The sequence below is a fragment of the Scyliorhinus canicula genome, chromosome 1 (assembly GCF_902713615.1).
Source record: "Scyliorhinus canicula chromosome 1, sScyCan1.1, whole genome shotgun sequence".
Lineage (NCBI taxonomy): Eukaryota > Metazoa > Chordata > Chondrichthyes > Carcharhiniformes > Scyliorhinidae > Scyliorhinus > Scyliorhinus canicula.
The window spans coordinates 55,222,041-55,244,761 of NC_052146.1; the positions used below are offsets into that span (position 1 = coordinate 55,222,041).

Genomic DNA, 22,721 nt, shown 5'->3' on the forward strand with positions numbered 1-22,721 from the left:
TAACTACAAAAACATGAGGGAGGAGCTGGCCAGAGTTGATTGGAAAAGGAGCCTAGCAGGGAAGACAGTGGAACAGCAATGGCAGGATTATTCAGGAGTCATAACAAAATTCATCCGAAGGGGGGAAAACATACTTAGTGGAGGAAAAGGCATCCAGAGCTGATGAGGGAAGTCAAGGACATAATAAAAACAAAAAGAAAAAACATACAGCGGGGAGGATTAGGGGCAAGCAAGAGGATTGGGAAGCCTTTAAAAGAGAGCAGAGGACAACTAAAAAAGCAATAACGTGGGAGAAAATTTAATATGAGTGCAAGCTAGCTAGTAATATAACGGAAGATAGGAAGGTTTTTTTTCAATATATAAAAAGGTAAGAGAGGGGCAAAAATAAACATTGGACCACTGGAAAATGTGGCTGGAGAAATAATAATAGGGAACAAAGAAATGGCAGATGAACTGAATAGTTACTTTGCATCAGTCTTCACGGTGGAAGACACCAGTGGGATGCCAGAGATCCAGGAAAATCAGGGGGCAGAGGGGAGTGCAGTGACCATCATTAAGGTGGTTCTGGTGAAACTGAAAGGTCTGAAGATGGATAAATCACCTGGACCGGATGGACTACACCTTGAAGTTCTAAAGGAGATAGCTGATGAGATTGGAGGCGATCTTTCAGGGATCACTGGAGGCAGGAAGGGTCCCAGAGGACTGGAAAGTGGCAACTGTAACACAGCTGTTTAAGGGAGAGACGCAGAAGACGGAAAGTTATAGGCCAGTTAGCCTGACTTTGGTCATTGGTAAGATTTGAGTGTCCAATACATAGAACATAGAACAGTACAGCACAGAACAGGCCCTTCGGCCCTCGATGTTGTGCCGAGCAATGATCACCCTACTTAAACCCACGTAACCCGTATACCCGTAACCCAACAATCCCCCCATTAACCTTACACTACGGGCAATTTAGCATGGCCAATCCACCTAACCCGCACATCTTTGGACTGTGGGAAGAAACCGGAGCACCCGGAGGAAACCCACGCACACACAGGGAGGACGTGCAGACTCCACACAGACAGTGACCCAGCCGGGAATCGAACCTGGGACCCTGGAGCTGTGAGGCATTGATGCTAACCACCATGCTACCGTGAGGCCCCTAAGGATACTAAGGATGAAATCGCGGAGTACTTGGAAGTGCATGATAAAATAGGACTGAGCCAGCACGGCTTCGTCAAGGGGAGGTCAGTTTGACAAATCTGTTAAGAGTTCTTGGAAGAAATAACAAGGAAGTTAGACAAAGGAGAACCAGTGGATGTGAATTATTTAGATTTCCAGAAGGCCTTTGACAAGGTGCCACATAGGAGATTGTTAAATAAGTTAAGAGCTTATGGTGTTAAGAGTAAGATCTGGCATGGATAGAGGATTGGCTGACTGGCAGAGAGTGGGGATAAAGGTTTTTATTTCCAGAATGGCAGCCGGTAACTAGTGGTGTGCCTCAGGGGTCTGTGCTGGGACCACAACTTTTCACAATATACATTAATGATCTGGAAGAAGGAACTGAAGGCACTGTTGCTAAGTTTACAGATGATACAAAGGTCTGTAGAGGGACAGGTAGTATTGAGGAAGCAGGCGGGCTGCAGGATTTGGACAGGCAAGTGGCAAATGAAATACAATGGGAAAAGTGTGAGGTTATGCACTTTGGAAGGAGAAATGGAGGCAGACTATTTTCTAAATGGTGAAATGCTTAGGAAATCAGAAGCACAAAGGGACTTGGGAGTCCATGTTCACGATTCTCTTAACGTTAACGTGCAGGTTCAGTCGGCAGTTAAGAGGGCAAATGCAATGTTAGCATTCATGCCAAGAGAGCTAGAATACAAGATCAGGGATGTACTTCTGAGGCACTACAAGGCTCTGGTCAGATCCCATGAGTACTGTGAGCAGTTTTAGGCACCGTATCTAAAGATGTGCTGGCCTTGGAAAGGGTTCAGAGGAGGTTCACAAGAATGATCCCTGGAATGAAGAGCTTGTCCTATGAGGAATGGTTGAGTACTCTAGGTCTGTACTAGTTGGAGTTTCGAAGGATGAGGGGGATCTTATTGAAACTTACAGGATACTGCGAGGCCTGGATAGAGCGGACGTGGAGAGGATGTTTCCACTTGTAGGAAAAACTAGCAGAGGACACAATCTCAGACGTAAAAGATGATCTTTTAAAACAGAGATGAGGAGGAATTTCTTCAGCCAGAGGTTGGTGAATCTGTGGAACTTTGCTGCAGAAGGCTGTGGAGGCCAATTCACAGAGTGTCTTTGAGACAGAGATAGACAGGTTCTTGATTAATAAGGGGATCAGGGGTTATGGGGAGAAGGCAGGAAAATGGGATGAGAAAAATATCAGCCATGATTGAATCGCGGGGCAGACCCAATTGGCCGAGTGGCCTAATTTTGCTCCTATGTCTTATGATCTTATGGTGGCGGACATTAAAGACCTACACCCAGCGTACATGCTGTGCCCTTGCCATTTCAAATGCTTCTTCAAAATGGCATTCAGAATGGAGGAGCGCTGGTTCACTGGCTGAGGGAGCATTGTAGTTTGTAATCAGTGGGAGGATTCCTATCCATGTTTGACATGAAGAAGCTTCACGGGATTTGAGTCGATGCTGAGGATTCCCATGGCAACTGCCTCCCAACTGTGAACCACTGTACTGCCACCTCTCCTGAGTCGACAGGTGGGACAGGACATGCTCAGGTACAGTGGAATCTGAGACATGTGGTAGAAGATGGTTCCTACCTATGGTTTGAATTATTTTTTAATCAATTTCCTTAAACTAAATTATTAATTTGGTTTAACAACTACTTTACTTTTTTTCGCCATGAATTTCGCCAATCTCTTTCCACGCATACTATTCTTGTTTTTTGCTTTATATTGTCCTTTACTTTCCTGATTCTTTGTTATGTTTCTATTGTTTCTGGCTGTTTTAAATCTTATTTCAAGTTATTTCTTTCTATCAGACCTTGGCTCTGGCCTGGTTTAGGTTCAACAGTTCCATTGATGCAACTCCCAGTCTTGGTCCCAGTGTCCCATGAAATGGAACTCCTCTTTTCTGCACTTCTTTTCGCACATATTCAGTTACATGCCTGTCTCATTTAATGTGCTTGCCAATATAATTCTACATCAAGCGGTATGAAAGTGTGGGAATACAATCTATAACATTTTGGAAATGTTTTAATTTGCACAATAATCTCATCGAGTACGATCAGAAAGCAGAGAAAATAATTGAAACGCTTGGTTAGTGAATTCCATATTGACGGAATTTCATATTAAGGCAATTTAATTAGGAAAAGAAAACAACCCAAAAATAGTAAAATGAAATTCTGGATAATGTATAAAAATGGAGACAAGACTTTACCATAGGATCCTCTGCCTATCTTGTGGAACTGTTGCCAGGTGAGAGGTCCTTGCACATGTTGGATATTCTCCCACGTCCTTCCTGTCCGTTTCTTCTGAATGGCATCTTGTAGAAAAGGCTGCAGTGATACCAGCATACGGACCACATCCTGGGATGATAGGATGCTTACATCCAGAACTGCAGGTAAGAAATTCAGTTATTGTAATATGTTAAAGGCCCTCTCTGGGACACACATGCACCACTATCAATATTTTGAAATAATGTACACAAACTATATTTTGCGACAAAAGAGGGAATCTCTCCAACCCTTTGAAATCTATCATAACCTCATTCTAAGAAAAAAAAACACCCTCAATTCTTCTGCCCATGCAAACGAGGACTCAATCTCCTGTGACCCCAACTCCATGTTTGAACCTCCCAATCATGTTTTGCACCTGTCTAAGCACTGATCGAAGTCAAAATCCAATTAAAATCAAATGGATGTTATTATGGTGCACTCTGTACTCATCCTTCTCGACTCACCTTGACCAGGATTTCAGTCACCGGTTTCTCTTCGTTTTAGTTTTTGACTGATTACTTTTTAAAAAAATAATTTTTATTGAAAATTTTTATATGTATACAACAACAATGAACAGTAATAAAATACCAACAACAACAACAGTCATAAACATTCACCCAAACTCAATGAACAACAAAACATATTAACTAAATTAACACAATATTAAGTTAAATAACCATAGAAAAAAATAGAAAAAATTAAGAACACCCTCCTTTCCCCCCCCCTCCTCCTTTTCCCTCCCCCTCCTTTTTCCTCCCCCCCTCCTTTCCCTCCCCCCACTCCTCCTTTCCCCTCCCCTCCTTTCCTCCTTCCCCTCCCCTCCTTTCCTTTCTCCCCCCCCTCCCCCCAGGTCTCCACACTTGGGGGCCTTGCATCCTTCCACTGCAGCAAGATCCTCCGCCGGGCTACTAGGGACGCAAAGGCCAAAACACCGGCCTCTTTCGCCTCCTGCACTCCCGGCTCCGCCGCAACTCCAAAAATCGCGAGTCCCCAACCTGGTTTGACCCTGGATCCAACCACCCTCGACACCGTCCCTGCCACCCCCTTCCAGAATTCTTCCAGTGCCAGGCATGCCTAGAACATATGGGCATGATTCGCTGGACTCCCCGAACACCTGGTGCACCTGTCCTCACCCCCAAAGAACCTACTCATCCGAGTCACAGACATATGGGCCCGATGCAGCAACTTAAATTGGATGAGACTCAGCCTCGCACATGAAGAGGAAGAGTTAACCCTCTCCAAGGTATCCGCCCAAGTCCCATCCTCTATCTGCTCCCCTAGTTCCCCCTCCCATTTAGCCTTCAGCTCCTCCACTGACGACTCTTCCACCTCCTGCATTACCTTATAAATGTCAGACACCTTCCCCTCTCCGACCCACACCCCCGAAAGCACTCTGTCCATCGTCCCCCGCGAGGGCAGCAAAGGAAATTCCTCCACCTGTCGCCTAGCAAACGCCTTTACCTGCAAGTATCTGAACATATTCCCTTGGGGGAGCCCAAATTTATCTTCCAATTCCCCCAGGCCCGCAAACCTCCCGTCAATAAACAGGTCCCTCAATTTACTGATGCCCACCGTCTACCACCCCCTAAATCCCCCATCAGTGTTCCCCAGGGTGAACCGATGATTTCCGCCTAATGGAGCCTCCACCGAGCCCCCCGTTTCCCCCCTATGCCGTCTCCACTGCCCTCAGATTCTTAGGGTCGCCGCCACCACCGGGCTCGTGGTATACCTCTTAGGAGAGAGCGGCAACGGCACCATTACCAAGGCACCCAGGCTGGTACCTCTACAAGACGCCATCTCCATTCTTTTCCACGCCCCCCCCCCCCCCCCCCCCCCCCCCCCCCCCTCCATCACCCATTTACGCACCATTGACACATTGGCCGCCCAATAGTACCCCAAAGGTTGGGCAGCACCAGCCCGCCTCTATCCCTCCCTCGCTCCAGGAAAACTCTCTTCACTCTTGGAGTCCCATGCGCCCACACAAAGCTCAAAATACTGCTAGTCACCCTCCTAAAGAATGCCCTGGGGACGAAGATGGGCAGGCACTGAAAGAGGAACAAGAACCTCGGAAGCACCGTCATTTTGACGGACTACACCCTCCCCGCCAATGAAAATATGTCCCACCTTTTGAACTCCTCCTCCATCTGATCCACAAGCCTGGTGAAATTACGCTTGTGAAGAGTCCCCCAGTCCCTGGCCACCTGCACCCCCAGGTACCTAAAATTCTCCCCTGCCCTCTTAAGCGGGAGCCTACCAATTCCCTCCTCCTGATCCCCAGGGTGCACCACAAACACCTCACTTTTGCCTAGATTTGGTTTATAGCCTGAAAAGGTCCCAAACTCAACTAGCAGCTCCATCACCCCAGGCATCCCTCCCACTGGGTCCGCACATACAGTAGCAGGTCATCGGCATACGACACCCTATGTTCCTCCCCACCCGCACCAAACCCCTCCACTTTCCTGAATCCCTCAACGCCATCGCCAACGGTTTGATTGCCAATGCAAACAACAAGGGGGACAGGGGGCAACCCTGCCTGGTCCCTCGGTAAAGCCGGAAGTACTCCGACCTCCTCCCATTCGTGTCCACACATGCCATCGGTGCCTCATACAGTAGCCTCACCCATCTAATAAACCCATCTCCAAATCCAAACCTCCCCAACACCTCCCATAAGTACCCCCAATCCACTCTATCGCAGGCCTTCTCCGCATCCAGCAACATCACTATCTCAGCCTCCCCCTCAATCGCCGGCATCATGATGACATTCACCAACCTCCGCATATTAGTGTTCAGCTGCCTTCCCTGAACAAAACCTGTCTGGTCCTCGTGTACAACCCCTGGCACACAGTCCTCTAACCTTGTGGACAGGATCTTTGCCAGCACCTTGGCATCCACATTAAGGAGAGATATGGGCCTGTACGAACCACACTGCTGGGGGTCCTTGTCCCTCTTTAAGATTAAAGAAATCAGCGCCCGCGACATCGTCGGGGGCAAAGTCCCTCCCTCCCATGCCTCATTAAGTGTTCGCACCAACAGGGGGCCCACTAGGTCCTCGAACTTTTTATAAAACTCCACCGGGAACCCATCCGGCCCCGGCGCCTTCCCTGACTGCATCTGCCCGATCCCCTTAACCAGCTCCTCTAGCTCAATCCGCGCCCCCAACCCCTCCACCTGCTCCTCCTGCACCTTCGGGAAAGATAGCCCGTCGAGAAACCTCTCCATTCCCGTCCTCTCCACCGTTGGCTCTGACCGGTAGTTTCCCGTAAAAGTCCTTGAAGACCTCATTCACCTCTACCCCCTTCCGCACCACATTCCCACTCTTATCTCTCACTCCAGCAATTTCCCTAGCCGCATCCCGCTTGCGGAGATGATGAGCCAGTATCCTACTCGCCTTTTCACCATGTTCATACACTGCAGCTTGTGCCTTCCTCCACTGTGCCTCCGCCTTTCTAGTGGTCAACAAATCAAATTTAGCCTATAGGCTGCGTCTCTTCCCAACATTCCCTCCTCTGGTGCCTCCGCGTACCTCCTATCTACCTCCAGGATCTGCCCCTCCAGTCTATCCCTCTCACTCCTCTCACTCATCTCCCTGTGTGCCCGGATGGATACTAGCTCCCCACAAATAACTGCCTTCAAGGCTTCCCAGACCATCCCCACCCGGACCTCCCCCGTATCATTCGCCTTAAGGTACCCCTCAATACTTGCCCGGACCCTCCTGCACACCTCCTCCTCCGCCAACAACCCCACATCCAACCGCCACAACGGGCGCTGGTCCCGCACCTCCCCCATCTCCAAATCCATCCAATGCGGAGCGTGGTCGGAGATTACAATGGCCGAATACTCGACCTCCTCCACTCTCAGAATCAGTCCCCTACTCACCACGAAGAAGTCTATCCGAGAATAAATCCTATGTTCATGAGAGAAAAAGGAATACTCCCGTGCCCTCGGCCTCACAAACCTCCATGGATCAACCCCTCCCATCTGGTCCATAAACCCCCTCAGCACCTTGGCCGCCGTCGGCCTCCTACCCGTCCTTGAACTGGACCGATCCAGTGAAGGATCCAACACCGTATTGAAGTCCCCACCCATAATCAGACCTCCCGCCTCTAGATCCGGGACACGTCCCAACATACGCCTCATAAAGCCCGCATCATCCCAATTTGGGGCATACACATTAACAAGTACCACCTTCTCTCCCTGTAGCCTGCCCCTTACCATAACAAACCTACCCCCTTATCCACCACCACCTCAGATGCCTCAAACGACACATTTTTCCGCACCAAAATCGTCACCCCCCGGTTCTTCACATCCAACCCGGAGTGGAAAACCTGCCCCACCCACCCCTTCCTCAGACGGACCTGGTCCGCCACCTTCAGGTGGGTCTCCTGAAGCATTGCCACATCTGCCTTTAGCCCCCTCAGATGAACAAGTACCCTAGACCGCTTCACCGGCCCATTCAGTCCTCTCACATTCCAGGTGACCAACTGGATCAGAGGGCATCTCGCCCCCCTCCCCCGCCGACTAGCCATAGCCCGTCGACCGCCCGCCCGACCCAGTCCCCACGGCGACAGCACCTCACCTCTGTCCCCCCCGGCCCACACCAGCTCCTTCCTGACCCGGCCAGCAGCAACCCGGTATTCCCCTTTCCCCCCCTCCCCCCCCCCCCCCCCCCCCCCCCCCAGGCTAGGAACCCTCCTAGCCACGACCCGTCCTCCATTGTACTTCCGTGGGTCAGCTAACTTCTGTTGACCCCGGAAACTCCCGCCAAAACCCGACCCCTCCCAAAGTGGGATCGTCCCCCCTCCTGTCACTCCTCAAGGCACCGCTCCAGCGCGGGAAGGAGCCAGTAAAGGCCCCGCCATCTCCACCCCTCCAGCCCCGCAACGCGGGAAACCAGAGGAAAGCCCGCGCTTTCTCACTGCCCCACCACACCCTACTGACGCAGCTCCCAAATACCAGCCCCACCCCATATCCCCAACACCATACAGAATACAACAAACCCCCAACCCCTCCCGCAAAATACAAAACTCAAACCATGCCCCCCCCAACAGAAAACAGAACAAAACCCAAATAAATAACCATATCACAATTACAAAAGTACAGGGAAAAAACACAGCAACAGCAGAAACCAGCAATAAAACATTACAACCGACCCCGCAACCCCCAACCCCTAGTTCGAGTCCAGCTTCTCCGTCCGCACAAAGGCCCACGCCTCCTCCGGGGAATCAAAATAGTAATGCCGCTCCAAATAAGTTACCCACAAGCGCGCAGGCTGCAACATTCCGAATTTTATTTTCTTCTTATGGAGCACCTCCTTCGTCCGATTAAACCCGGACCACCGCTTAGCCACCTCAGCACTCCAATCCTGGTAGATCCTTACTACCGCATTCTCCCAATTGCTGCTCTTTACCCTCTTGGCCCAGCGCAGCACACACTCCCGATCGCTGAACCGGTGGAACCTCACCAGCACCGCACGCGGGGGTTCATTCTCCTTGGGCCTCCTGGCCAGTAGTCTGTGGGCTCCCTCCAGTTCCAGGGGCAGACTGAAAGGCTCTGCCCCCACCAACGTGTTCAGCACCCTGGCCACATAGGTTGTCGGATCCGACCATTCCAGACCCTCCGCAAGGCCCAAGATCCTCAGATTCCTCCGCCTCATTATATTAATTATAATTATATTAATGCAAATTGTTATTATAGCTTCAAAAACGATATGAACCCAAGGAATTTATTTTAGTAGAGGTTGAAGATATATTTAGTTTTAGTGAATACTGTATTTTAAAAAATAAATTTAGAGTACCCAATTCATTTTTTCCAATTAAGGGGCAATTTAGTGTAGCTAATCCACCTACCCTGCACATCTTTGGGTTGTGGGGGCAGAACCCACGCAAACACGGGGAGAATGTGCAAACTCCACACAGACAGTGACCCAGAGCCGGGATCGAACCTGGGTCCTCGGCACCGCGAGGCAGCAGTGCTAACCACTGTGCCACAGTGCTGCCCTGTGAATACTGTATTTTGATGATTTTCACATTCAATTAATAAAACACCCTTGATGGAGAATTTTAAGTATTGTGGTGCAGGCTGGATTCAGTGGCAAGGGAAGTGGATCTCACGACTGAAAATAACATGCTTCAGTATTAATACCGTTCAAGTGGAGAAAATACTAGTTTATCAACAGCGATATCAAACAAGAAATCCAGCATCAGAGGTGCATGATGGGTTGAAGTGAATGGTGGGGATGAAGAGCTGTGTTGTGAACACAACAACCCTGTGCCAACAAATCATGAACTTCTGGATGGCGTGCAACATTTCTGACTTTTGAATAATGAGGATGGTTTCATTCCAATCACAACTTCACCACTGACCTTTCATTTCAGATTACATCAAAATTTGCACGTCGTTTTCTACTAAGAATTTACTTGAAATTAAGTATTTCTTGAATATGGCACACTCTTCTTCAAACATTACTATAGTCAAATGCAACAGCCATTCATGTATCCTAGTTCCTAACACATCTTCCAATGCAAAATGGCATATGTCAGTTGATGGCTTTTCATTTGAAATGCACGTACACTGCAGATCAACAGGGACATTTTTACTCTCCCTGCAGGGCAGAGAACATGGAAGCATTTAATTTGGAGTGGATGCACTGACTGCGCCATTCCAGGCACTCTGAAATAATAAAGTCAATGGATACTTGATCTGTACAAAGAAAGTTCCTGAAGTGTCCATTCCATGTGAATGTTGTACTCAATGCCACTGTTCGAAATTAGCTACATTTCAGACATCACAACACTGTAGTTCTGCACTGCCACAAAAGCCTCCAGATCTAACATCTCACTTTCAAATGCACCATAAACCCGGCATTGACAAACTCGGGGGCGCGACCGTGGGTGGGTCGTGGGCGGGTGTCGGGAGGGTCATGGAGCCGTCTGCCGCAACGCTCTCGATGGAGCAAATCTGCGCGCAACAGCCGGCTGTTAATAACACCGGCTGCAAGCGGCCTTAAAAATGGCCGCGAACATGTAAAAGAAAATGCGGCCACTTTTTTTTTAAAAAACAGCGCAGCTTTTCGTTTAACAAGTTTAGGCTTGGGGGGGGGGGGGGGGGGGGGGGGGGTAATTATTCATTTTACTCATTTGTTTTATTAATTTAATTTTGATCTTTTTCATTTATTTTATTCATTTTGTTTTTACAATTCCGGGGGGAGGGGTTATTTGATAAAATTTTACAGGAACAAAATGCAGAACTTTGGACAGATGGAGACTTCATACTTTACGACACCAAAAGGCTTCACCTTCATCCAACAGGTTCCATTGGAGGAGCGTGTAAAAGGGCCAAAGGGACCCCAAAACCATTTCCTCCATTTTTGTCAGCAGCAAACAAGGTAAGAGAAAATGGTCGGCCAGCGCGGTCGGCCTGTTGGTAAAAATGGGTCCCCGAACAAAAGTTTGAAGAACACTGCCATAAACAATGTGATTCCTCTTGTTTTAAAGCTCACGTTATTTCCCTTCAGAAAATGACCATTATCCTCAGCATTCTTATTCTCTTAGTGCAACAGAAATTAAGAAGCATGCGTACAAATAGGAAAATTTAAATAAAACACCGAAAAGGACACCAGTGAGCTTTCCATCAATAGGTGAACACCTGCTGGTGCTATATGATCTATGGACAGTGATGGTTTGATTCAGTGTCGTCAACCAATTTTAATTTCCCAATTCATTAAAGGTGATGAAAAGGTGAACTTGGCAATGCTAAACTTTCTGCTGAGAATTTATTTGTAACAATTAAAAACCGTTCCAGTTATTTGAACAGAACTAGGAACATTCAACAGTACTCTTATGGATGCACAGTATAACTGACTAACTTAGTTCTTTTACCATCTGTGAATTTTCAGATTCAAAATTGATTTAAAATATATGTAGCTGGGATTTTTTGGGTTAAAGCGAAGAATTGGCTTCCATTTCTTTTTTTTTCCGATATGGAGGCATCTTACAAAAGGTGAATTGTTAGTGCAACATTTTGACTATCATGAGCAGTTAGCTTGGAATTTGTGCAGGTAGTGTCAAGATACTTAGCATTGGGAACAAGGTAACAACATACTGCAGCTCTAATTTGGTTTTCCACAGTGGAGAAATTCAGACCAATTACTGTTCCTATATTCAACAATTTTCAACTCTTGTCATGGAGAAAGAAAAGAGCACAACAAAGAAAGACCAACATTATGCAAGTTTAAAAGTGACAAATCTACATTCTGGCCAAAATCACATACTCATCAAAAAAACTACATGGCAGCAAAGATCTTTGTTAGAGGTCGTCTCTGGTGAATTGTTAGTCAAACACATTTGAATAAGCACAGGAGAATAGATCAACAGGAATACATCAATAGGTGAAATGAAATGAAAATGAAAATCGCTTATTGTCACGAGTAGGCTTCAATGAAGTTACTGTGAAAAGCCCCTAGTCGCCACATTCCGGCGCCTTCCGGGGAGGCTGGAACGGGAATCGAACCGTGCTGCTGGCCTGCTTGGTCGGCTTTAAAAGCCAGCGATTTAGCCGAGTGAGCTAAACCTAGGTTACCTAGTTTATAGATTTCCCCAAGTTGCCAAACATCACTCAAGCTCCAAGTGCATCCAAAAGGCTCCGATTCAAACTTAGGCTGAAATCAACTCCATAAAGAAACAATGTAGCCCATGTCTCTTTCAAAATTTGATGCAATATAATGTTACCTGCTCACACGTATTTCCTTTGACGGTAGAAACTAATAATACACCAAGGCAGGGAAATAAGATGATACACCAAGTAAGAAAGAAATCAAAAGTGCAAACAGGAGATTTTCTTAGGCATTTGTTGACAAATAATTTGTGCTCATGATGCATTTGTCAGCATTATCATTAGGGCTAGGCTTGCACACTTGGTGTCATTTAGGAATCAACTTTCCCGATCAATAAGCAAAACCAACGGGAAAGAACAACATTGTCCACTTTGCTTGTGTAAACCACTAAGGGCAGGACCTTCCTCTGTGGCAACAATCACTCACTGTGATGTTCCCAGGGCTAGTCAATTAATAGCCAGAGGTAAGGCTCATTGCCTAGTCAGAGGCCTTCCACTTGAAGGGAGCAGCAAGCTGTATTGGTAGGTATAGGGATGCTTCAAAATGGAGGTGCCCACTTTCCAACTTTTAAAATAATAATTGGATTTAGGGCTGCCACCGAGCCCTTCAACAGGTCAACCTATGGCTGCTGCAGCATCCAAGCAGGTGGAGAGCCAGGCCTGCCTGATGTGCAGGCACCCAGTTTGTCACTGGTAGGCCAGTCTAGGCCTATGTGCTCAACTCTTGCAGTGTGACATGAACGCACATCTTTCAGACTTGGAGATGAGTCTTCTGAACGGAAACAAGTGTGGTACCGTATAAGAGCAGAGGGATTTGCGGGTATAGATTCACAGGACATTAAAGGCAGCACCATAAGTTGACAAAGGTAATGAATTTCCATATTTTTTCCCACAAGAGGTATGAACAATAAAAGCCCAGTTGTAATGATAAGTCTATGTAAAACAAAGGGCAATTTGGAGAAGGGCCAAACCCTGTGGATTGAGAATAGATCTGTCCAAATTGACCGAACATTTACCACCCAAACATTCACTCCCTTCACCATTGGCGCAGTGGCAGCAGTGTGCACTGCATAACTACATACAAAATTCACTGCAGCAACTCACTTTGGCTCCTTTGGCAGAAGCTTCCAAATTTGCAAACTTTACCACTTAAAGTCAAGGTCAGATGCATGGGAACACCACCACCTTCAGGTTTTGTCAATGTTGCTTTAATTTATTACAGTAACAGTCTTAAAACTTAAAATCCAGGCATGTGAGCCATTGAAATCTAGGCACCTAACCCCTTTCAGTCACTGGAATTCAAACATCGTTTTAAAAGGTATCGATCTCGACAAGGCCGTAACAAAATAGAGGCATCAGTACAAAAAAGCAAGTTATGATAAACCTTTAAAAACATTGGTTCAACTAGAATACGGTGTCTAATTCTAGGCACTGTACTTCGGAAGGACATAAAGGTTTTAGAGCGGATGCAGAAAAAAATTGAAAATAGTTCCAGAGATGAGGGACTTCAGTTACATGGATAGACAAGAAAAGCAGGGACTGTTCTCTGTAGAGAAGGGATGCTTGAAAGGCAATTTGACAAGAGATGTTCAAAATCATTGAGAGGTCCAGACAGAGTAAACAGAGAGAAATTACATCTCAATCTTTCTGCCAATGGAAAGAGAGGACACTGTATAAAGTGATTAACAAAAAATATCTGCAAGGCTAAGAGGATGATGGGACATGGAACCAGGCTCAGAATGTGACTGAGCCAATTTGCTTGCTCACAGGTAAATTCCCTGCAGGATTGGTTGGTCTGAATGTTTCCATGGACCTCATTAGTGACTTTTACGGCCAATCATAAAAACAGTGAAACAGAACAAGCCAATCTCAACCTGATTTGCCCACCGTTGACCTATAGCCCTCGATACCCTCACTTCATTTCAGTTTTTTAAGTTTCAACTAACCGGGCACCCACAACAGCCTTTTAGGTTTGAGTCTTAAGACATTTTCATAAAATTCCTACAGTGCAGAAGGAATTCATTCGGCCCATCGAGTCTCCACCGGTCCTTTAAAAGAGCCCCCTAACACCTAGACCCACTCCCCCACCCTATTCCTGCAAACTCACCTAACGTTTTGTAAACTAAGGGACAATTTAGCACGACCAATGCACCTAACATCTTTGGACTGAGGGGAGAAACCAGAGCACCCAGAGGAAACCCAACTAGGCACGGAGAATGTGCAAACTCCACACAGAATCACCCAAGGTTGGAATTGAACCTGGGTTCCTGGCAGTGTGAGGCAGCAGTGCTAACCATAATTTTTGAATCAGGGTTGAATCCCCCAGCTTAACGATAACGATAGAGCAGGGGACAGAGTGGGGTTTATACCGGACCATAAGGTTACAAACTGCTGGTGGCCGACAAGGCCTCATGAATGCCCAGTTTTGAGATCTGTTCAAAATCTATTTCATTTAACACGGTGACAGTGTCACAGAACATGATGGAGGGAATCCTCAAAGTGAAGACTTGACTTATTCTCCACAAGGACTGTGCGATGGTCATTCCTACTGATACCACCATGGGCAGATGCATCGGCAACAGGTAAATTGATGAAACCGAGGTAAAGTAGGATTTGCCCTTTTGATGGTTCCCTCGCCACCTGTCGCAGAATTGATCCAGCCCTTCAGGAATTGACCAGCTCGGTCAGTACAGATTCTACTGAGCCACATTTGGTGATGGACATGGATATCCCCCACTCAGTACATCTCTATGCCCTTTCCACCCTTTGTGCTTCCTCCAAGTGGTGGTCAACATGGAAGAATCTCAATTCATCAGTCAAGGCAGGTGGTGGTACGTGGCAATCAGCAGGAGACCTTATGGGGTCTCGAGTCAATGACGAAGAGTTCCAGAGAAACTCTCTCGACTGCACAGCCACCTCTACTGGGTTTGCCCATTGTCTGCAAGGTACGATTATCAGAGAATGTCTATTTCCCTCTTTATTGCAGTCCCAGTCATTAAAACACGACTGTCATCAACCAATATGTTATATTCAAAAATTTGATATTCAAAAGAGAATAAGCGGTTGTCAACTCACTTTACTAAATAGACTGCCTTAAATTTTGAAATTTTTCATTTAATAACTTGATCTTAGTAAAGTGAACCCGCAGAAAGTGACGGGCCCCGACGGAGTCCCTGGACGAGCACTCAGAGCCTGTGCAGACCAGCTGGCGAGCGTATTCGCAGACATCTTCACCACCTCACTCCTCCGCTCTGAGGTCCCCACCTCCTTTAAGGCGGCCACCATAATACCAGTACCAAAGAAGAACAATGTTCTTGGCGTACTGGCGCTGGAGGGTGTGCAGAGGAGATTCACTAGGTTAATCTCAGAGCTGAAGGGGTTGGATTGTGAGGAGAGGTTGAGTAGACTGGAACTGTACTCGTTGGAATTTAGAAGGATGAGGGGGGGATCTTATAGAAACATTTAAAATTATGAAGGGAATAGATAGGATAGATGCGGGCAGGTTGTTTCCACTAGCGGGTGACAGCAGAACTAGGGGGCATAGCCTCAAAATAAGGGGAAGTAGATTTAGGACTGAGTTTAGGAGGAACTTCTTCACCCAAAGGGTTGTGAATCTATGGAATTCCTTGCCCAGTGAAGCAGTTGAGGCTCCTTCATTACATGTTTTTAAGGTAAAGGTAGATAGTTTTTTGAAGAATAAAGGGATTAAGGGTTATGGTGTTCGGGCCGGAAAGTGGAGCTGAGTCCACAAAAGATCAGCCATGATCTAATTGAATGGCGGAGTAGGCTCGAGGGGCCAGATGGCCTACTCCTGCTCCCAGTTCTTATGTTCTTATGTAGCCTGCCTCAACGACTACCGGCCGGTGGCCCTGACGTCTGATATCATGAATGCTTTGAGCAGCTAGCCATGAGTCAGATCACTGCCAGCCTTCCAGATGGTCTCGATCCACTGCAGTTTGCCTATTACTGCAACCGGTCCACAGCAGATGCTATCTCACTGGCTCTACAATCAACAATAAGGACACCTATGTAATGACTGCAGTTCATCGACTACAGCTTCACCTTCAACACCATTATCCCGACAAGACTAATAACCATAGAACATAGAACAGTACAGCACAGAACAGGCCCTTCGGCCTTCAATGTCGTGCCGAGCCATGATCACCCTACTCAAACCCACGTATCCACCCTATACCCTTAACCCAACAACCCCCCCTTAACCTTACTTTTATTAGGACACTACGGGCAATTTAGCATTGCCAATCCACCTAACCCGCACATCTTTGGACTGTGGGAGGAAACCGGAGCACCCGGAGGAAACCCACGCACACAGGGGGAGAATGTGCAGACTCCCTCCAAACTCCACAATCTTGGACTTGACCCCTCCCTGTGCAGCTGGATCCTTGACTTCGTCACTAACAGATCACAGTCTATCAGGATAGGCAACAGCACCTCCTCCACAATAGTCCTCAACACCAGAGCCCCGCAAGGATGTCTGCTCAGTCCTCTACTGTACTCTCTATACACACACACGACTGTGTGGCAAGATTTAACTCCAACTCAATCAATAAGTTTGCAGATGATACGACTGTGATGGGCCATATCTCAAACAGCGGCGAATCAGACTACAGGAGGGAGATAAATCACTTGGCTGCATGGTGTACCGAAAACAACGTCTCTCTAAATGTTGGAAAGACCAAGGAACTGATCACCGACATCAGGAAGTATAGCACAACACACACAATTGTCGAGCAACTCCACTTCGGAGCCATTGATTCAGACGGGAGTGTGTGTCGTGCTATACTTCCTGATGTCGGTGATCAGTTCCTTGGTCTTTCCAACATTTAGAGAGACGTTGTTCCTGGGGGTCACCATCAAAAAGTCTGTCCTGGTCCACTCACGCTGATGCAACAGTCAAGAAAGCCCAACAACATCTCGACTTCCTATGGAAGCTAAAGAAATTTTGCATGTCTGCATCGACTCTCACAAACTTCTACTGATGTGCGATAGAGAGCATCCTATCCAGCTGCATCACAGCCTGGTATGGCAACTGCTCGGTCCAATATCGCAAAGTGTGGTGAACTCAGCCCAACGCATCACACAAATTTGCCACTCCCACATTGATTCTGTATACCCCTCCCGCTGCCTCAGGAAGGCAGACAGCATTATCAGAGACCCCTCCCAACCAGGCATTGCCTTCTTCCAGACCCTTCCATCAGGCAGAAGGTGCAGAAGTCTGAAGACCTGCACATCCAGACATAGGAACAGTTTCTTCCCCAAAGCTACAAGACTCCTCAACGACTCCACCTCTGACTGATCTGTTCCCTGTAAGATGTCCTATGCTGCTCTTGCTCATGTATTTGCTTTGTTTGGCCCCTTGTTCCGCACTGTAATCAATCACTGTTTGTCGATGTACCATTTGCCAATGTTCTCTGTTGATTATTCTTTTGTCTACTATGTACGTACTGTGTACGTTCCTTCGGCCGCAGAAAAATATTATTCACTGTAATTCGGTACATGTGACAATAAATCAAATCAAGAACTGAACCTACATCTCGCTGATTATGTTTTCATATACCAGCATTCCAAGCTGCAGTCAAAGTGGCCATGATTTCCTCAGTCGCATTAAAACCATTTTATCTTGAGTGTCCTTCTAGTGCTAAGTTCCTTCCAATTTTGAAGCTCTTCCAACATAACTGAACATTAGCTTTCTATTATGAATGGACAGTACAATCACAATAACTGAAGCAGCTATAGACTATGCGTCAGTTGTAACTTTTCACCACCACTTGCAGGAAACAATATCACTTTGACTTCTGCTTTCCTACCATGTTAACCTGTATGATTTTTCTTACGATAGTTTGAATTAAAATAGGAGGGGAGCTGTGGGCAGAAGGTTAAATTGGGAAGCTTTTGCATCCCTAGCTTAAGACAAATTTCATAAAAATGTCAGCTGAGTTGAATCCATGTTGTCAAACTCATCATGCTCATCTTTTTCAGTTTATGTAAAATACTATTAACTACAAGCACTAATGTTTTGGAAAAAATTTAAAAATTTTAAAAATTAAGGTAGAGAGTCAAAGGTTATAGTCCTTTTGTGGTTGTGTTATATTATATTACTACTCCTGGTAGCAGGTTATATTACTGTAGGTACCATTTTATATTATATTACTACTCCTGGTAGCATGTTATATTACTTACTGTAATATACGTTACTCATTTGCTTCTTACCAAGATGCTCTTAAACTCAATGTTAACACTCGTAGTCGCCAATGAAAGCAAATAATTTCAGTAACTTAAACAATTAAACTGCGTTTGTTCTATCTCCAATACTTTTACTAGATATTAAATAAGAATAAACTATGATTAGCTACACTTGAACTCTGAGCTAACTCTCTATACCTCTGGTCACTAGTCACTAGTTACTATACACACGAAGAGGCGGGAACCCGGCTTGAGTCTGTATTTTATACCCCTTTCTAGTGCTGCCATCTAGTGATCACTTAGCTGTTATGACTATACATTAAGCCCTTGTATACAGATATGCAGATCAAGAATGAAATAAGCTCCTCCTGACATTCACAGTACAATGTCAAATTCAGCCTTGTATACTACAATGAAAAGTAAAGCATATATAATTACCCAAGTATTTATATATAACGATGGCAATGCAGACCTATAACACAGTCTGCAGCATTTTCCTGGGTAAGAGATAGGACTGATTGATGATTTCAGGAACTTGCTGTGTTGTATAGTTAAGGTTACAGTTAGGGGAAGCACAGAGTTAGGGTGAAGCCCAGAAGGGGGTATTTAAAAGTGCCGGCAACCTTGAAGTATTATGCCACCCGAACAATTTGCCCAATGATAGTAGTGACCCAGGAACTAACATAACATTTTTTTTTTTTACATAGAATTTACAGTGCAGAAGGAGGCCATTCGGCCCATCGAGTTCCAAGACAACTGTAAATAGATCATTTGAAAGCCTTTCTGATGAAATAGTGAAAGACATTTTTCTCTCTCAATGGTTCCATGCCTTGTGGAAGGAAACACATTTTAATTACAGTTGACTTGCAGGAAATTTAAAAATACCAACAATCTTAACTTCAAAAGATGGAAAGGAAGGGTTAATGACACATTCAGATCATTTGATCAAGCTTCACACAATTGAAATTTAATGCAACGGAAAACGTACCATTACTATTGGGCCATGGGTGTAAACTCCTGCTCCTAATTAGTGCTTCATCTATTCTTCCACCAGAAGGATTATCCACATATTGTCGACCCTGTTCCAGGGCATTGAAACACTCTGTGCAAGAATCACTACTATCTGCTCTCAGCTTGTCGTAGTTCCAGTTTGCTGATTGAAGTGCTGATCTATCTAAGGAAATGTAGTCCAGAGAACTTAGAGAAGTGAACGGTCCTGTACATTGGTCCTGTACAAGAAATATTAAGCTTGATGTTAGGTCCTGTAGCCTCTTTGACTCATCAAAACCTTGGGGAACTATAGAATTCCGACACAAGATCAATCGTCTTTCTGCAGCTTGACCAATTTCAGAGGTCCTTCCAAAAATATCAAATTCATCCTCAAGAAAGAGACCTGCATTATATCCAAGTCTGCGGTTTACAACAGCGCTAAATCCACAGGTGCATCCAAACTGAGCTTCATTGGTTGGATCTGGGATGTATAAACCAACATCTGCCCCTTTGATATTCATATTACAAACACAGATACAGCAGCTATCAAAGTTGCGATCCTTGAAGAAATTCATCACCGAATCTGACAAGATTAGCGTAACGTACAAGCTGTGGGCTTGTGGAATTGACTGTATGGTTGCTGGCTCCACTGAGTTCAATGGTCGCGTTGTCGAGGGTGTTGAAGCAGGAGAGCACAGATCAGCACTATCATATTTCACTGATCCTTGCCCACTGGCAGTGCCACCACCGCGTGGAGTTCGTGGGGTTCTTGGTGTACGAGGTGTTGGGACAGAAAAGCGAGGGGTTGCTGGAGATGGCAACACACCAGCACCACTGTTGCTGGCAGGTGCAGTCGAACTTACTGCCAAAGGTGTGCTCATTTGAGGAGTACTCATCTGAATATAATCTTCTGTCAGACTCCCAACACTAGGCACATTGCTGTAAGAAAAAAAAGCTAGTGTTAGAAAAATATTTGCATGCCACAAGAGAATAACTGGAACTGGCTGTTGATATGTGTTGTAGGAGACTACTGAATAGAGGTACATTGACAAAGTATCAAAAAACATTTACAATGGTGCATTAACAATTCCACTTCTAAAATTCGAAGTAATTCAAAAGTTGTAACCCATCATTTCACCCATGTCCAATTTACAAAAATTCTGTAAGTTGGTTGACAATTCTAGCAATTATATTTTAAATGTATATTTACATTTTATTGTTTTTACTTCCTTGTCATCAGTTTGAAACACGGCTGGAATTTGCACCAAAAACATATTAGAAAATAGGTATAAAAAGTGTGAAATTTTACCAGAATTATTTTGCAAGGATAGACTTTGACCAGCATAAAAACAGAATTGCAAATGCTATCAATTGTCAAAAAGCAACAAAATTATATTTTGCTACAAATTAGACTACAAAATTCTACAATTGCATTCAAACACCTTTTAAGAGAGACTGTTCTTTCAAACTTTAGTTTCTGAAATTCAAATTAAGTAGCCCCTACCAGTTACATGTTTCAGATCCCAATGTTTTTAAAGACCAGACTCTAAGTACAATAAACTTGTGGCAAACGTTTTTAAGCACTTACACATATCCATCCCGATTTAATGAAGCAGAAGGTGGTACAGGCAGTTGTTCAATTTTCGGAGGAATAGCCCATGATGGTCTATACATGCAGGCATCTGGCATTTTCAGTGGAGCAAGGCATTGACTGGGCACTGCTTTTAGTGGTGCAAACATTGAAGACCCAACAAAGGCCTTGGCTTTTGGGGGTTTGTGTACATAAGAGAAATCCTGGAGGAGCATCAAAAAACATTACTTTGGAAATATATTTCAAATAATCAATTACAAAAATTTCAGAATTTAAAAAAAATCTATCAAGTAATATTTTAATAGTGCCCTTTGAAAATATTAAATACACAAAGTTGTGAAGATAATTATTTTTCCATCAAATTGCAAGAATATTGGACATTTGTTTTCTTCTACTAACTGTTATTTCTTCAGGCTTAGGACTGCCCAGTCGATCTTCCACCTGCATTTTAAATTCTGCGAACTGAGTTGCAGTCATGCCTCCCACTGGATTCTCCACACTGTTCATCCCTGCAGTCATCTCTGAATTAACACCATCTTTGTAGTTCATTACTGGAGAAAATGCTGGATGTTGCTCTAGAGATGGAGGGGTCGGAAACATTCTTTGCAGATCTGCAACAGCTAAATGAAGCCAAGTATGTCATTCTCTTGTTCATTATTTGCAAACATACATAAGCTTATAATTGTTTGTTTCTTTTCTTTTTTTAAATTTAAAGTGCCCAATTCTTCTTTGCCCCAATTATGGGGCAAGTTATCATGGCCAATCCACATCTTTGCGCTGTGGAGGCGAGACCCACGCAGACACGGGGAAAATGTGCAAACCCCACAATGACGGGGACTTGGGGCGACCGGGTCCTCGGTTCCGTGAGGCAGCAGTGATAACTATTGTGCTGCAGTGCCGCCATAATAATTGTTTGTTTCTAATCATCACCAACTACCCATTGTGCTCTTGAAATTTTGGTCTCAACATGATTTTATATTCCTTAAAATCTTGTTAACTCCACCCCGGATGTTTAAAAATGTCGGCAAAAAAACTCAAGCATCTCTTTCTGAATATTCAAAGTTCTACAACCTGGAATATTCTTCAGACCAGATCATGAAAAACATTGACAAACACGATAACTGCTTACTTGGAGGATAAGGCCCTGTTGTTTTCACATCTTTTCCAACAGCCCTGTCTTCTGATCCTACATTTGCTTGCTTAGACCGTGTTGGGGAAGTCTGCAATAGACAGAAGTATTCTTTTAAATGAACCATGCAGTATTCATTTTTATTGCCGAGAAGAAATCTGGGCAATACTTTGCTTAGTTTGGACCTGAACACAAGAACAAATTTTGGGGCAAGAAAGTCAGATGTGCAATAATCAAAAAATATTGAATGCATTTTAGCAATTTTTTTTCGCAAGTATGTTCTCTGTATGAGCACACACACTCTAAAGGTTTTATATTACAACTCAACACATCTCATGTTTAGTCGAGGCAAAAAAATTAACGTACAACTGTTTAACATTTAACTTTCTTCTTTTCCTTTCGCTATCAAAAATGAAATTTCGGGCTCTGGGAAGCAATTTTCATGGAATGATGATAAAAGAGCTATTCTCAAAAAGGTGGGGGGTGTTTGAGGAGCTGTTCGTCGCAGGTGGGGTGGGTGATGGGGGGGGGGGGGGGGGGGGGGAAAGAGTGAAAAAGGAGACAAATCTGTACAAACTGTATAGTTGATTGTTGGGAAGAATGTTTCCCAGGGTGTTTATTTGCTGTAACCTACTTTGATCCAAGTTTGATTAAAAAGTGCTTTAAAAAAGAGTTATTCTGAAAGCTGTAGAGATAATTACAAAATTGCAGCTAGTATTTTCTGCAGAACCTGAATTTTCAAAGTAT

The 22,721-nt window shown here is 45.1% G+C and overlaps 1 protein-coding gene across 1 annotated transcript in view; it reads right to left on the minus strand.

Annotated features, from left to right (window-relative positions):
- LOC119962803 (mediator of RNA polymerase II transcription subunit 13-like) overlaps positions 1-22,721 on the minus strand; it is a 311,329-nt gene that overhangs the window by 27,536 nt on the left and 261,072 nt on the right. Inside the window, exons 14-18 of the mRNA XM_038790899.1 lie at positions 21,975-22,065; positions 21,245-21,465; positions 20,843-21,048; positions 19,253-20,193; positions 3,393-3,569 (exon numbers count right to left, since the gene is read on the minus strand). Coding sequence (XP_038646827.1) covers positions 3,393-3,569; positions 19,253-20,193; positions 20,843-21,048; positions 21,245-21,465; positions 21,975-22,065 — 1,636 coding nt within the window. The remainder of the gene's footprint in view (positions 1-3,392; positions 3,570-19,252; positions 20,194-20,842; positions 21,049-21,244; positions 21,466-21,974; positions 22,066-22,721) is intronic.